The 16,709-nt window shown below is 43.7% G+C and overlaps 1 protein-coding gene across 1 annotated transcript in view; it reads right to left on the bottom strand.

Annotated features, from left to right (window-relative positions):
• Nucleotides 1-16,709, bottom strand: part of CAMK4 (calcium/calmodulin dependent protein kinase IV) — a 259,172-nt gene that overhangs the window by 7,899 nt on the left and 234,564 nt on the right. Inside the window, exons 9-10 of the mRNA XM_019518220.1 lie at nt 10,722-10,848; nt 5,738-5,890 (exon numbers count right to left, since the gene is read on the bottom strand). Coding sequence (XP_019373765.1) covers nt 5,738-5,890; nt 10,722-10,848 — 280 coding nt within the window. The remainder of the gene's footprint in view (nt 1-5,737; nt 5,891-10,721; nt 10,849-16,709) is intronic.

Below are 16,709 nucleotides of genomic sequence, written 5' to 3'. Positions count from 1 at the left end.
TATTAAATTTCGATAGCTACAAAAATAAGTAGTATTCAAAATAATTTAATGAGATCTGAAAGAGTCACTGGGTGCATCTACATGAGACTGTGCAATAAAGCATCACCGTCTACATGTGTGCAGCATTTACTGTGTAGTAAATTAGTCAATTGTGCGGTTGACTGCTACCTGTAGATACAGGTAGTAGATTTACTGCGCAGTAGCTACTGCACAGTAGTGCATGTGTAGACAGCTGACCAGGAAGCAGGGGGTGGGGGAAATGTCCCCTATTCCAGGCAGCTGCTGCTTCCCAGCCCCTGCCCTGAGCTGTTGATTGGGGTGTGAGGCTGGGAGGCTGCCAGCTGCTTCGGAGGCAGCACAGCTCCCTCCCTTCCCTCCAGCCCCTGGGAGCCTAGTCCTAACCCAGTACCCCTTGCCAGTCTGTGGCTGGCACTTGGGAAACCTGGACCTCCCCCTAGCTGTTGTATAGGGGAAGAGCAGGGCTGGAGTAGCCTGATGGGCACATATGTAGATATACTCCTGGGGAAAGCAACGCATTTTACTGTGCAGTAAACTTAAAGCATATTAATAGCACATGTAGATGTGCCCACTATTTCTGAAGTTCAAACCTGGACTATCCTTGGTAGAAACATGTTTAGCTATACTAATTCTGAGTTTGAAAATAAAATATACTTATCAACATCTCTATTAAAATGAACTGATAAAAAAAATTGTTCCATCCTGTGAGAGAGTAAATGACACTGATTATATTGTAACTTATGCACAGATTAAAGCAACACTTATCATAAGGACTGATATCTAATACGGTAATATCCAAAATGTGCTAGTGGCTATGCAGACTTTTAGAAAGACTCAGTGAAAGATCCTTATCTGGTGCAAATTTTTACAGTGCTAATCTACAGCAATTAGGAAATGTATCTTGGTCTATGCCCAGAAAAGTTTATATGCTTAGAAAGCAAAGACATATATGGAAGAGAAAACAAGCATACTTAGATGCATGTATGTCTAAAAATGATATATATAGGATCCATTTCCAACTACCCCTCTTCCTATTCATAAGTAGCTGGCTAATTTTTGGTAGGTGCTCCTTTAAAAATGGGAGTGAAGGAGGAATGTGGATGAGGACAGAAGTCTTGATGACTAGTTGAAGAGAGCTAAAGTTGCTCATTGAAAAGAGGACTATCAGGCCATAAAGGCTGGCATTACTGGGGGAGCCGGAGGGATGGGGTCAAGACAATAAAAGAGCAGATTCACAGAAGTGTTTAAGGATTGGAATTCACAAACCTGAATGGGGTGCTTAAGTTCCCTATATAATGAACAGGGAGAAACTAGAAATGAGATTCACATTCACACATGCTGAGTGGGAAAACACCAAAGCTAGTCAGTGGAAAATGCTGAAGAGAAGGATATCTCTCAAATCCTCTTTCTTTCTCAGATCCAGGGTCCTACCTCCAGCATTAAGACACCTATGAGAGACTGTGAATCCCAGTTTGAAACAGCTTCTTGGACTAAATTAGCTAAGTTGTTATTTTGAGTAAAGGGCACTCACCCACTCTTTTCTTTTAAGACACAGGCAGAAGAGAAAGAGGGAATGGTGGTACAGGTTTCCCTTGATTTATGCTATACATGCAATCCTGGAGAATGGTGCAAAAATTGAATTTGCATAAAGCAGACCGACTTTACAAGGTAATAAATAGGGATAGGTTCCCATGGTGGGGAGGGAGGGAGTGAGGCTGGGACTAGGGAAGGGGTGGGAGGAGAGGTGCCGCTCCCAGGGCTGCACAAGGCAGCAAAGCAGAGGGAACAGAGCAACATTTACCCCAGCCCCACATGCAGTGGCCCCAGGAACAGCCGGCACCAGCTGCCTGCAGCTGCTGGGCTCCGCCTGCCCCCACTCACCTCTGCTCCTGGGCTATACCATGCCCTGGTGCAGGCAGCTGGTGTCAGCTGCTCCCAGGGCCACTGCAGCCGGGGCTGGGGTGAGTGCTGCGCCCCACACTGCCTGGGGCTCTGCTTGTCTGCATTCACCCCAGCCCATGCTGGAGCAGCCCTGGGAGCAGCTGACACCAGCTGCCTACGCCACAGCACAGCGCAACCCAGGAGCTTGGGTGAGCCAAGGCGCAGGGAACAGGCGGAGCATGGTGCAGCCTAGCGGCTGCAGGCAACTTGCACCAGTTACTCCTGGGGCCGCTGCAGCTTGGGCTGGGGTGAGTGGGGCCACAGCCCTGTCCCCTCCTCTCACAGACTTCCCTTCTTGGGCAGGTGGTATGCTGATCGCATACGGGTGAATTTATCTCTCATATAACAAATTACGTGTCTAAATATGCTTATCACATAAGAGTGAATTCGCATATAAAGAACCCGCAAAAATCAAGGGAAACTTGTACTAGTGGTGATGCTGGTGGCCACCATTTATATAAGAGCCTGGTTGTTCATGCACTCACCCAGACTCGTGGGAGAATGGGGTTCTAGTAGCTCCCCCTGCTTGCCTGGCATAATTTACATCCACTTCTCCATCCAGCAGAGTGCTGTAATCACCAGGCTATAGAATAGTTTGGCTGGGAACACTTTGCCGACTGAAGAAGCTGATATATTGCAAAGCCAAAAATACAAGAGTCATAGGGTGGGAGGGAGAAGCAGCTATTAATCAATACTTTGAAAAGCATCACTCTGTAGCCCAGAGATAAGGGCTGTCCCATGGGAGGGGAGAGTCTTGGGTTTCAGTCCCTATGCCAGAGAAAATACATGAGTAGTGTTGGGAATAGATATGGGGACCCAGGGTTCCCATCTCTCAGGGCAGAATCCCCCTACTGGGCTACAGTCATGCTTCCTCTTGCTTGATCTCTCTCTGATCCATATATCTTGCATTTCTTTCTCCACAGTAGACCAAGATACCACATGCAAGCACTGGCAACACCCATCCACTCTGTTTCTGAAATGAAGTGGTTCTGGATGTTGTGCTTTGTGCCGAACTCAAGGCCATCAGGGTGTTTTAGGTGTGCTCAGGGCAGACTTGCCAGATCAGGGCTCTCAGGGAACTTGGGCATGTAGATGCCTAATCAAGAACTGCAAACAGATATAGGTGTACAGACAGGTGCTGAGATGCTCAGCTCAGCCAAGATGGTGGAGGTCCCAGGCATGCATAATAGCAGAAATTTAGATGTCTGCATAAGTTTTCTGATGAAACCTGAGGTTCCCACGGCCTCTGAGGCATATAAAGCAGTTAAGCAGGGTTTTGTGCATTGATTGATGACTTGGATTTAGATGTTTAAATTCCACCTAAGTTGCATCTAGGTGCCTGAGTTCTTACTTGGATCAGGTTTTAAAGTATGTAGGTTGGGAGAGGTGTGTAGGACCTTGGAAACAGGAACCCCTAGATGGAGTGAAGAAGGAAGCATTCACAGAAAAGATCAGTATGGAGGGTGGCTTTGTGAGAAGGACTAAGAATGGAATGTGGCACCTGGTAAAATGATATATATCTAAATGCAATGCCTTTTGCTTTCTGCTGTATGTATAGATGTATACAAGAAAGAATCCCACCCTATTATGCTGCAACTAATATCAATCTTAATTTTAGAATTTACAGATTTAGAACTATTTAATAAAGCTACAACTCTGAATACAAGAAAATAGTGTCATCTTGGCTTTGTATTATTCCAAAGGTACCTGTGAGTTTATATTTATTTTTACAGGTATAATTGTAGCTATGCATATTAATGTATATGCCCTTAGTAAATCAGTACATAGTTTTGCATTTTATGAAGAGGAAATCATTTTTGTGCTGTTAATGATTTAATAATCCTGTTCTTGATGTTAAATCAATAAATAAATAAACTTACAAGTGTTTAGATAGCCACACAGGAATATAAAATGGATGAAGACATGTTCTAAATAAAATAAGGTTTTAGTTTTTTACAAACGTGTCCCATTAGAGGCCCCAAAAGAGAATCAATGCTGCGAGACTACAAAGAGAACCCAAACTGACACGTGCAAAACAGATACAATTTTATTAATTACTTTTATTGCTGACCTCAGCAGCTCAGTGGGGGACAACTTTTTTGGCAGGCATGCCACAAATTAAGCCAGTGCCCTCTGTGAATATCATTCCAATCCCTTTCCCTTTCCTCTGCTTTCTGATCTCTTCACCATCTGCTGCATACCACACACAGGGGCTGTCTGCCACAAGTGGCACACGTGCTGCAGGTTGGCCACCCCTGCAGTAGCCGATGCAGCACAGTTAATTTTGTAACTCCAGCTTAAGGCTATGGAAATCTCTTCTATTGAAGAGAATAATAATAATGGACACATCTAAGTCAGTTCTAAACAGGCAAAGAATATCTATAATTATGTCTGGAACTTCCCAAGATCTTTGTATACACTTTGCAACAGACCTTCTTTTGCTATCTGGAGAACCTTTGTCAGTTTCCCAATAACATTGAAAAATTTGTCAAAATGAACATTTTAGGGTAATTTACTGTTCATATTTTTTGTTGTTGTAATGGATTGTATTGCTCCCAGCCCAGAGGCTGTTCCATTGTTATTGTGATGGCCCATGATGATAAAGATGGCTCTGCTGTGACTCCACAACAGGTGTTGATCATAAGACTTGTGCCCAAGCACCCCAGGATATATTTTCCAAAGCAGACACTGCTGATACTGATTATTATCTAGGGGGTGAATTTCATGCTTATGTAAGCCAGAGGCCTATTTGTCATCTGTGCCTTTGAAACTCTTCCCACTCATGCCCTGTGTTCAGCATATCAGCAAAGAAATAAAAAGTTGAGTGTGGGTCTGATTCAATTCCATAGGATTGCATCTCTGCACTTTGTATACTGGTACACAATGCTTATAATTTTAATGAAAACAATGGAGAGGAAATGCAGTTGCCCAGATGCAGGCCTAGTTAACTGTCAAGATCTGAAACTACATATTTTGGACCTGAATGTGTATATTTAGCATGTGCAATTTAGGCACTTAATTTTGACATTAGGCCCTAACATAGAACGTTCTCCGTTCATGCCTTGCATTCTCATTGATATCCATGCGAACTGTAGGCCATTTAAAGGCATCATACAGCCCCAAAATATACAAAGCTAATGATGTAAAATCTTATGTACTTAGTTTAAGTATCCACCAGGTTTTAGATGTACAAATCCATGAGAAAAATCAGTAAACCACCTATTCTGACTGGAGCTCTTCTAGTCAACACCTTAGAGATGTAGCAGGAAGTACTAAATGCAGAGAAAGGAAATATTTTCTAGAAAATCCATTCCTCTTCTAAGCAGCTGTGTTTTTTCTCTACAGCTGCACATTTTTATTCATCCAGTTGTGGAGACTGAACAGATCATCTTTACCTTTCTCTTGTTCATCAGCCATCATAATAAAGGACAGGGGAATCGTTTTTTCCCCCCAATTGGGACAATCTTTACAATCATTTGTAAGGCTTCCCTGGACTGTCAATATCACAGAATGTTTTTAAAGTTACCACTGCACATTTTTATATCACTTCTCTGGTATTTCTGAGGGCACCTCAGTACCGCTCTCCAGATATCAGTCTCCAGTGTGCATGGAAATGGCAATGGGGGCGCCATCAGAGTGGCTTCACTGCCTCATTTTTGGGTCTGGTGCTTGTGGAGTGGGCATGAGAGTGGGCAGATGGAGTGTACTTTTTTGGTACACTCAGGAGTTCTGCAGATGTGGTACAGATAAGCCCAGACACTAAAATACAGAGACTTACCTTAAGTTTACGCCGTGCATTGAATTCTTGAAGTTTCTTTTGTGCATTGTCCATATGTGCAAAATTTGCTGCCTTTCCTGTGACCCAAGGGTGCTGCAAAGCTTGAAGCGTAGTGAGGCGTTTCTTGGGGTCTAAAACAATCAACTTCTTAACCTACACCAGGAGAGAAGAAAAGGAAAAAAGAATGTAACATTTGTACCCTGCAATATTTAGCAAGACTTACATTATGGAGTTTGTTCTTGATTTTATGCAGCTATGGACAAATGAGTACATTCCAGTAACTCAAAAGATGGTTGGGGTCTTACCATGCATCAGTTGCTCCATGGCAACAGTCTATGTGATGCTCTTACCCTAAGAGGAGTGTAGCTAAACTGTGGTTGCTTAGCCCACTTTCACTGAGAGTGAAACTGAGAGAGCTTTTCACTTAAACTACTGTTTTAGCTTCCACTTACTATGGGGTAAGAATGGGCAGATGGGTAGCTCCTTTTTAACGTGCTGGATTTGATGTTTGTTCATGCCCTAAAGTTCTATACTGAAGGACTCCTTAGGGAAACAAACAATACTCTATATTCAGTTATAACTCTTGGTTTAAGGGAATGTCTTGGCAAACAAGGATACCATAGAAAAAATTTAAGAGTGAAGAAAGATATCTACATCTGTAGCATTACTACTGCTTTTAGCTGTACTTCTGCTAATCATAATATTTTTAAAATCTCATATAATCCAAAGGTACCTAATAGGGAGGTAAGTTACTAATAGTTTTGAAAATAAGTAGGGGCCCAGTTCAGATTGGCAAACCAGGAACCTTAAGCAGGACTAGTGCAAAATTTAAGGGCCTAAGTCACAAAAGCAACCCAGCTCCAGCAGCCAAGTAGCTTATTAAGTGCCTAAATTAATTTTGGCTCGCAAAATTCCCTAGGTGCCACAAGACAGGTTTCTGCACATGAGACAGAATTCTTTTCTCCTTCTCATGCCTACATGGCAACTTTCTAGCCATGTACCTAGCTGCTGTTGGACCTCCCTCTTCCCTGTGGACACACTGTGCATATAGACTGAAGATACTCAGTAGACTACACATTAGCCAGGCAGATAGCTGAGCATAAATCCAGAAAATGGTAAGGAGGGGAAGCAGAATACCTAGGTTCTGGGCCCTCCCTTTACTCCAAGGGAATTGGAATGTGGATCTCTCTGACTTTTCAGCCCAGCAATTCTAACCACCATGCCACAGGTCACTTCTCCAGTGCCCCCTTTAAAGCTAACCTGCTGCCCCTCACATTTAACAGATACTGGATAAAAGGGATGGAAAGCAGTGGGCAAGTTTCTGCCCCACTGTGAGCAAGGGTCCAGGCTAGAGCTGAGAGCCTGCTTCCTTCCAGAGCAACAGCCATCTCAATGAGCCTTGCACCCTGTAGCTTGGGATCTTCCCCCTGGACCCATGTATCTTCCTCTCTTGGCAGCCCAGAGGGACAGCTTCAAAAGGAGCTCTGAAGACAGGACTGGATAATATACAATCTGTGGTGTGATGGTTAAAACACTGTGCTGGGAAGTCAGAGACAGTCTGACTCTCTGGTCTGGGGAGGAGGTGGTGCTAGGACCTTGGTCTCCAGCTTCCTGGGTAAGTGCCTGAACCAGTCACCTACTGGAGCTAAAACATGGGAGGGCCACTGTCCTCCAGCATCAGGGGCAGATCTAGAGTGGGGCAGTGGTGCAACTTCACTCCCCTTTTGAATTGGAGTGATCCATGGGAGCCTCTAGGGACTTTTTAAAGTCCCTAAGTTAGGCAGAAATCCTGCCCTCTGCTTCCATTTTCTGCTCAAAGGCACACCTCCTCCTCACCCCTTCCCTGCCCAGCCTACCCTTCCCCTGACCTAGGTGCAGGGAAACACCAGAGCCATTCCTGCCTGTTGCACTGGGGCTGGGCTCAGCTGGGGATGGGGACAGTGGCATCTGGGATGGATGAGGGTTTCCCTACCTGGTGTCATGACTGGGGGGAATAGGGGGAACTACTCTGCACCTGACCTGTTGCCACTGTCCCCTCCCAAGCTGAGCCCAGCTCACACTCAGCCCAGTTGGCTTTGAGCTTCCCCAACCCCCAACAGTGGAAAAAGCAGCTGCAGCAGGTGCGGGATGGGGAGCAGAGGGGATGTGCCTCTGAGCCGGAAGGGGGAGTTGGGAGGGGATTTTCACTTGCTTTAGAGACTTAAAAACTCCCCGTAAACTGCACTTAAACTCTGTTGTGATTCAGATACATGACAGAGCTGTGCCTAAACTTCACCTCAGTCCCCTGACAGGCCTGATCCACTACGCATGTTTGAAGCAAGCCTAATCTACTCCAACAGCACTAACTTCAGTATACAATGCAGCACCCAGGATCACTTTCACACAAATATACAGCTGACATAGGAGACAGTAACCTTTTGTATAATAGCCTAGTGGTTTAGGTCGTGATTTAGGTTGTGAGTATCTAGGCCCTCTTCAGCCCATATTTTCTGCTCCCAAAAGTGTGTCCTAACTACTTCTCCACCCTTCCTAGTGAAGCTGGGCCATTATGCATTCTTCTAGACACAACATTATCTACTGTGCTATACACGCTCTTGCAACCCAGGTTTGTAGTGCACCACACATCTAGCCTCCAACCTGTGACAACAGTGCATCACGTACCCCTATTCCACCCAGGCATAAATTCTGTGTCACAAAACCCTGCCTATACTAGTGCTTCCACTATTATAATGCAACTTGTGAATGTGTACCTTTGTTAGTACAATAGTGACAAATTTCCAGAAAACTGTTGCTATAGATGCAGCAAAGAAGGCAGAGTGCCCAGCACGGGTGTAGGCTGTGAAGCTGTGTTTCACAGGCCTCCATCCACAGTAGGGAGGTGAGGTATTGTTAAAGACAGACTGGAGGTAGGAGAGTGGAGGAGGACCATAGCTCGTGGTTCTACAATTCCCCTGGCTAAACAGGCTCTGCAATTAGGGTAGACAGTAGCTGTGGAGGCATGCTCAGGGGGCTCTTGGGAGCCACTCTAATTAAAGAGCCTGCAGTGTCTCATGTATTCAGCGTCCTGTGCTTCAAAATAGTGGTGGGGGTGCTTTAACTAAAGCTTATTCAAAAAGCTCTAGTTAAAGCGCCCCTACTACCATTTTGAAATGCAGGGATGATGGGTACACAGAACACCAAGGTTGCCAGACTGTGTGAATTAGCACACTCCAGTAGACTCAATTAATTGAGTCTGCTCCAATGTGCTGTAATTACAGTGCATTGGAGCAAGCGTCCCGCATGTCTACAGGCACCCTAATAGTCTAATTAGAACACTCCAGTGTTGCCTCACCATTAAGCTTCCCCACATTTCAAAGTGGCCAATACAGTCCCTCATCACTCCCTATAGCAGAGGTAATAAATTCAAATCCACAGACTGATTCAGGATCCCTACATCTTGCTTTTAAGGCTGCTTGCGGTTGTTAAAATAACCAAACAAACTGCGGTTTAATGGAAGAAGTGTGTGTTAGTTTGATCTGGCTCTGCAGTGTCTATAGTTCGGGCGCTTCAGCAGGGCCTTTGGGTGCTTTTAGCTAAAGCTGATTCAATCAGCTATTACATAAAAGCACCCCAAAAGCCCCAGTAAAGGGCCAGAACTTTTGGTAGAGGGGATTTTTTTTATTAGACCAACTAGATTTTTGCAAAAAAAATTCTTTGCAAAAATCTAGCTGGTCTAATAACATATAACTCCACCATGAGTTCTGGTTTCTTTTGCCTCTAGACCACTATGGCTACAACCTGCATACACACAAAAGTGCCCAATCTCTATACAGACATTGGGTGTGCCGGGTCCAACTAAGGTATTGCCTCTTCTGGGCAAGTGCTGGGCTCGGCACAGAAGCGAGTCAAGTTTAAAATAAAGTGCAGCTTTTTTTTTGTTTTTAACATCTGCAAGCAGCCTAGAAGTTCAGTCTGAGCCCCAATACCGGGAGCTGTTTTGGGTCAGTTTGTACAAATGCTGTATGCATGCAAAGAACATGTAGCTTGACTGTGGAATATTATTAAACTGCTTGTTGCCTACTAGGGACTGTAAATAACATTCTCTAGAGCTCAGAAATGCCCTAAATCTAATACACCAACAAAAAATATTCTGAACTTCCACAGGGCCTTTCATTTGAGGCTTCCTAAAGCACTTTACAAACATTAATTAAAGTAGCATTTTATGGCACAGTTTGTATAAGTGGTATAGAACTGAACATTTGTTACTCTAATTTTAATGAAATAACTGAATTGTGCAAGTAACATTGAATAAAAATAGAACTTGGGCATGTTCATCTCTGCAGATCAGTATCTCTTGGATCCAATTTACTTTACCCAGTAATAAAAGGATATAGTGCAGATAGCACTTTAGCCCTAGCTTTGTACTAATGGTCTTGCCTAATGGCACTGCCTCTGTCCTCATCAGCTAAGAATTAATTATACAAAGCTCTTAAATGGACAGAATATTGTGGTCAACAACAGATGGTGTCTTTATTTCATTTTATTGTTTTAAAAATAGTTCATTCTAGAAAAAATGAATGAACTGCAGAGCTGGGTTTAATATCCCTTTTGAGGCTGATGCAACATGAAGGAAAAAGTAATAGAAAGAAAAGTACCTTCCAAAACTTTTATCTACAACCAAGGTCAGGCACTTCTCAATATGCTGCAGCAATTGCTTGAAAATCAGTGGTTTAGTTGACAGAAATGCTGAACTTCCATGGCTCTAACTGATACCAGTGGGTGCAATCAGTGATTAGCATCTCTGAAAATCAAACTATTGAATTCTATAGCGGTTATTGTATTTTAATTTATCATTCTTGACTTACAGCCAAATAACATATTCAGGACTAATTCTGAGACAGATACACTTGAAAAAAACTCACCCAAATACCATTTTTCTTTGAAGAGAGATAACAAATAAATCTATATTTGAAAAAAAACTTACACTCAGTAGTCTTATACTTACCAAATCCTTGGCATTTAGGGACACATCATCCCACCAGGGAGACACGAAATCATATTCGCAGTTCAGAATTCTCTTGAACATGTACTGGTCACCCCTTTCATCGTAGAATGGTTCAAATCCACAAAGTCTAAGTGTGTTGGGAGGAGAGAGAGCGAGAGAGAGAGATTTATCAGACAGTCTAAGTGATTTCAGGTTCCTAGTAACATCTTTCAATGTGATCTTTTCCCAGTTCTCATCTTGTCTCTTCTCCTTTGCATATGAAAACAGTTATTTAAAATTAATGAAAATAATTAACCCCCACCCTATTTTGGCTTTTTCAATTTTTGTTTATGTTGTTATTGTGTATTTATTGGGAGGAGGGAAAGTATAATAGCTCTGCCTCTTATCAAAGTTACTTGACCCTTCCCATCATAAAACCTCTTTTTTATTTGCTTATAACTGTGTCAAACTTCAGCTGTGTTAGCTGCAATGTTCAATGCCAAGCCCTCACCTCCCCATGCTGCTGCTGAAATTAACTTCATTAATGATTATGAAACATTTAGATGCCATAGTACTGGGCACCTCAGAAAACCCCAGGAAGAAATTATTAATTCTAACTTCATGGAACAATTAGAATAGTATGAAATAAGGAGGCCTGCGAACACACAAAGGAGGAGAAAACAAAATACTGAAGAGTTGCTTATTAAGGGCTACCTAATGGACATGGAAGTGGATTTAGGTGTCTTCATGCAATTCTATTGCACTCTGCTTGAGTCCCTGAGAAGCAGTTAAAAGAGAAGGTGGGTGTTTTCTCCTCCTCCTTGCTACATTTTTGTGACTCAGTCTTAAGGGTAACATGACAGCATGTTACAAAAGCAGATGCATTCTTGGACTTCCAGTACTTAGGTGCTTAAATCCATTTAGACACATAGGCTAGGGACAGACATTACATATAAACCAGTTTAAGTGATCAGAAACTGGTTTAAACCTGTAACAGAACAGATGTTCAGAGCATATAAACCAGTTTAAAAATAGCTGAAACCGGTTTGAGATTAAACCAGTTTTATGCAATGTCTGTCCCAGACCCCTTCCTGGTTTAAGTTAAATCAGTCCCCCCAGCATCCTGGCATGGTCTCTGGGCTGGGTTGGCCCCTCCCCTCTGCTCCCTGGCTGCAGCTCCAGCAGAAACTGCACATACAGCAGGGTCTGCCTGGCTTCCTCAAGCTCTCCACTCTCTCCCTCACCATTCCCTGCTCAAGCAGGGATTTACTCCTCCCCTCTGCCTTACACAGATACCTCTCAGCATTAGCTAGCATACCACATGCTGGTAATGGTCTGTGCTTTGGGAGATGGGACAAGGCAGACAGAACAGTGTTGGTTTAGGGCTCTTTGGAGCTAATCAACAGGTAGCTGGTAATGTCACTTCCTTGGAAAAAGTTGCTTAAGAAAAGCTGGAACTAATGAGAAAGGCTTTGTTCTGTTTAATATGGTGATAAATGCTAACAATTTCCTGTGTAACTTCCTGCTGTGTAACTCAATGCTCTGTTATCAACTCTCTGCTGGCTCCCTTGCTTGTCGGGCGGGGGGGGGAACGGATGGAATCCCTCCCTAATTAAAGCATCCTGCCAGGGCCTGGCCATGCCCCCCTCAGATCAGCATTGTAGAAGGGAAGGGAGGGCTGCTTTAGTGCCTCCTGGCTTCTAGCCTGAGCCAGTGCAGGCATGTTCCTGCATTTCTGGAATCAAAAGGGAATGTCTATTCACCTCCAGATCAGTTCAAGCTTTGTGGGTTAAGCTAACCTGCAAATATTGAATCAATTCAGGCTCAGGCTTTTTGAATGTCCTAGCCATAATAGGTGGGACAGAATCTGGGTCTAAGTGAGCACTGTCCATTTCAAATGAGGTACAGGTCCTGTGGAAAAGTGATATGTGGTTATGTCTACATGTGTTCCTATGGCATTGTTGTTACTACGCTGTCATGTTACTATGCTGTTGTTACTACACACTATGTGATGGAGCAGTAACAGCTGCTACTGTGCTGTGCGGGCAGTGCAGTTATTTTTAGCTCCTATATTACCATAGTGATGCGCTATAGTGAGGAAGCATGTTGCTATGGTGGCGTCACGGTTTGTACTCACTGATGCTACATCGCCATAGCCTATTGCTACGGCAACGTAGCATCTCATATAGACGTGCCATGTGATTATGTAATTAAACTCTGTAGCATGATGCTTATACACAAGAAGTTAAGATTACACAAGAAACTTGAATTCTATCATTTCTTGCATAACTTGAATGCTTGACTTGAATGCTTGACGTTCTAGCATGACTTGAATGCTTGACTTTCCAACCTGAATAATAGTTTTATAACATAACCTCTATGTGTATAGTATGTATGTATAAGCTGATGCTTTGCCAAGAACCAGAACTGAGTATGTCAGGGGATTTGATCTGGACATGTTTTTGAACTTTGCGTCTGGCTCCTAGTTTTGGAATGGGCCAAAGCAAAACTACATGTAGGTATTCTCTTTAATTGGAGTTTTTTGTTTCATCTTGTGGGCCCATCCCAAAGAGCACTGTTTGCCTCTGCCTAAACAAATACATTAGAAAACTTTCCTGAGAAACCAGTGGAAAACGAAGGGGACAAAAAAAGACCCAGAGATGTAGTTACTTCCTTGGACACCAAAGTCCAAATTTAAGTTTAGGGTTAAAGAGGTCAATTTTTCTGCTAGGATGTACTAATTAATTTACTTGAACCCTTTCCTGAAGACAGATTCATAACTTTGTAACAATGCATAATTCATACATCTTTGAACCTGGTTACAATCCTGTTTCTATGAAGTCAATTGCAAAACTCAATTAATGTGAATAGCAGTTGGGCTTCTGTCTTCCCATTTACAGATGAGAGACATTCAACAGTATTTCAGAGAGAAAGCAAACACACAGAAATGAGTGACAGTAATGCATCCCACTGCCTATTGTTTACATTATGCTGTAATCAGGCATAAACTGAACTCCCATTTAATCAGTAAGTGTTCTGTGCAGGATGCTACCAACTAGATGTATCTTTTGCCATATTGTGGGAAAATGCATTAGGTCAGGGAATGATTAATAAGACAGCAATGACAGAAGTAAAGAATATGTTTCTATAAGAAATATATAACGGTAAATTTTCAGTATCAGTTTTATTATTTTTGAAAGCCAACAGTTTTGCACACTATATTAGACATGAAAGAGATGCATTAAAGCTCAAGGAACAAGATATTCTTCAAGAGAAGCTTTTCTGTGGATGAAATGACTGAATCAAGTGTTGCTGCTAGCACAGGGACTCCAGTGTAAAAATATTTATATGCTATTATGCATGTTCAGGACTGGTAGGGTTGAGTGAGACTTGAGGGGTATTATAAATGACTTACTGAAATTGCTCTCTCACATTTTTCATGGAAAATGCAAAATTGGGTGGGCTTGCTGCAAAATTCCCCCCACCCCAAAACTTACTGCTCTGAGAGGGAGCCAGCAGTCCTCATGGCTGCTGCGGCCTGGCCATGCAGCCTGCTGGGTGGGGGGAGGGGGAGAGGAAGAAAGGGGGCTGCCAGCAAGATAGCTGCTGCCCCTGCCAATCACTGCTGATTGGCTGAGAGGGCTGCTTGTTGTGTAGCCCCACACCTCTCCACCAATCAGCAGCGAGGGGCAGGGCAATATGACAGACAGCTCTTGCAACCAATCAGCAGCAAGGGGTGGGATCTCTGAGCCCCTCAGCCAGAGGCATGGCAGCTCCCCGCTGTGTTCAGCCCACAAAAATGGCTGCCAGCCCTGGGATCTGCCTGCAAAATAGGCTGGTCACCTCCTCATGTTTGGTAGACCTGCTAGGTATAATCTTTGACCATTGTATTTAAGTAAGGCTACTGGCATGCTTTCTTGACCTCTTCAGTGCTAGTGTCTGCTTCTCTCCCAACCATCTTTGCATTTATTTCAATGATGTCCCTTTTCTGGAACATCCTCCTTGACCTGGTTTGCAAGCTTACTACCTTCTTTTATCAACATACTGTATTGGCCCCAAGTAAGAGATGCACCCTGGTTTTTGAAAAGCCAAATGAAGAGAAAAGGATTTTATGGAGTTATTGCTGCATAAGAAGGAGCAGAGTCTAATCTTCAGTTGACTCACCCTCCCTGTCTTGCTTAACCAAAAGCTGAAGCTCTTAGCTGCTGCTGAAGACTGATCTTCATTGGTGGAGCTATGATTCTGAAACAAGCTAAAAACAGTTCCAGGGCTGTGAAAAAAGGAGGAGGGAGATCAGGAGCAGCTAACGGACACCAAAACTGACTGAAGAAAGGTTATGTTGGTTAGTGGAACATCAAGTCCATTTAAAGGAGAGACAATTGTTAAACTGTGGACTGAAGAACAATGAGCCATTAAGTGAACCGACTCCCTCAACTGCCTGAATAGTAATGCCATAACTGCTGCACTTTTTCTTCTTCTTGTGCCCTTGTTATAAACTAGTTGTTTTTCAAGAATTATGCACAAGTAATGGGTCTTTCTGTTGTTGCAGTGAGATCCTCCTTTATATAGGTTACACTAAAGAGTTGGCAAGTGAACAGGTACTCTATGGTCTGCACTTTACTGCACTTGCATGCATTTGTCATTAGAGTATCCCCATTTGATCATGTTTGTTTTTGTTCTTCTAGGGCTCATGTACACGCCACAATTTTTGCCCTTTCAACTGCATGTCTGTTTGCATGAGCAGGGTATCCCAACGCTTTCAAAGTCTTTCTTGCGCATTAAACTAAAACTCCTTTGACGTAGTTTAGTTTGGCTTGCTGTGTCCATGGATTCATTGCATGCAAGCACAAAGGCACTGAAAGATGTGTAATAAGCCTCTTTGTCCACCAGATGGTGCTGCTACTTTTTTCTGGTTCACCCCTTTGAATTGCTTTCACTTTTGAATAGCTTCCACTTTTTTTTTCTTGTGTGGTTTGCTGGCTCCCTGCTTCCACAGCTGTGTGGAAGAGCACAAGCATGGGGTGGGGGGAGGGCACGGCACTGGAACATCCTGCTCTCCTGTGGTGCTGGCCAGGGACCCAACTTAATTAGTCTGAAAACCTAGTATGTCTAAACACAGCTGTGACTCCCAGGCTTTATTCATTTGAAAACTTAGTGCGTGTAAACACAGATGCGACACTCCAAAATAAACAAGTTTAAATGTTATAAACCTATTTAATTTAATGAGGATTAAAACCCGTGGTGTGTACAGGCACCCCTAGTTTGCATGTGTAGGCAAGCTTAGACATTGCTACGTTGATGAGTGTATCATCCCCTCTGGGAAGTTCCTCCTGGGGTTTCAGGTCCACTTCAGGGTATCTGACTGTGCATAATATTTCTTCCATAACCTCAGTCATGCCCTGTCAGCTTTCGTGTCTAAGGGCACAACTCAGGTAACAAAACTCTTTTACACTTTAAGCTGTTTGGTTTCTTTTATGTGACCATAAAATGGATGCTGTGATTTTTCATTTTGGCTTTCTACCTTTCTTCTAATATCACTGTGAAGCAGGAATCAAAGCAGGGTGGTTTTACTCTAGGCAGAAAATCAGCTTCCCTGCTTAGTACACTTTTGGTGTGTGTGTGTGGGTGGGGGGTACTGGTTTTGGGGGAAAATTGCATGTGGTATGAGAATAAATAGCATGGATGACTGGTGCCACTTTAGTCAGAGGGGCATGTGCTCCCCCAGTGACCAGTCAGCAACCAGAGTGGGGAGTCCCCCCTGTGGCCAATCTTGACTGGGGGGGGTCCCTCCGTGGCCAATTGCACTGACCGGGAGGCGGCTGCGCTGCTCCCGGAAGTGGCCATGGCGCTTCATCCAGGTGCTCCAACTCCCTGGCTGGCACTCATGGGGGGGGCACCAGTGCTCCTACCTGCCCCTCCCCACCCATTGCCTAAATGGGTAATGTGGCCTGCCAGGGGGTGCACCAGCACTCTCAGGGGTGCACATACACCCTTGTGTACCCTCTACAC

The sequence above is a fragment of the Gavialis gangeticus genome, unplaced genomic scaffold (assembly GCF_001723915.1).
Source record: "Gavialis gangeticus isolate Ggan-Ray unplaced genomic scaffold, GavGan_comp1, whole genome shotgun sequence".
In the NCBI taxonomy this organism is placed as follows: domain Eukaryota; kingdom Metazoa; phylum Chordata; order Crocodylia; family Gavialidae; genus Gavialis; species Gavialis gangeticus.
Note: the sequence above shows the minus strand (reverse complement) of the source record. Positions and strands in the feature narration are given on the sequence as shown.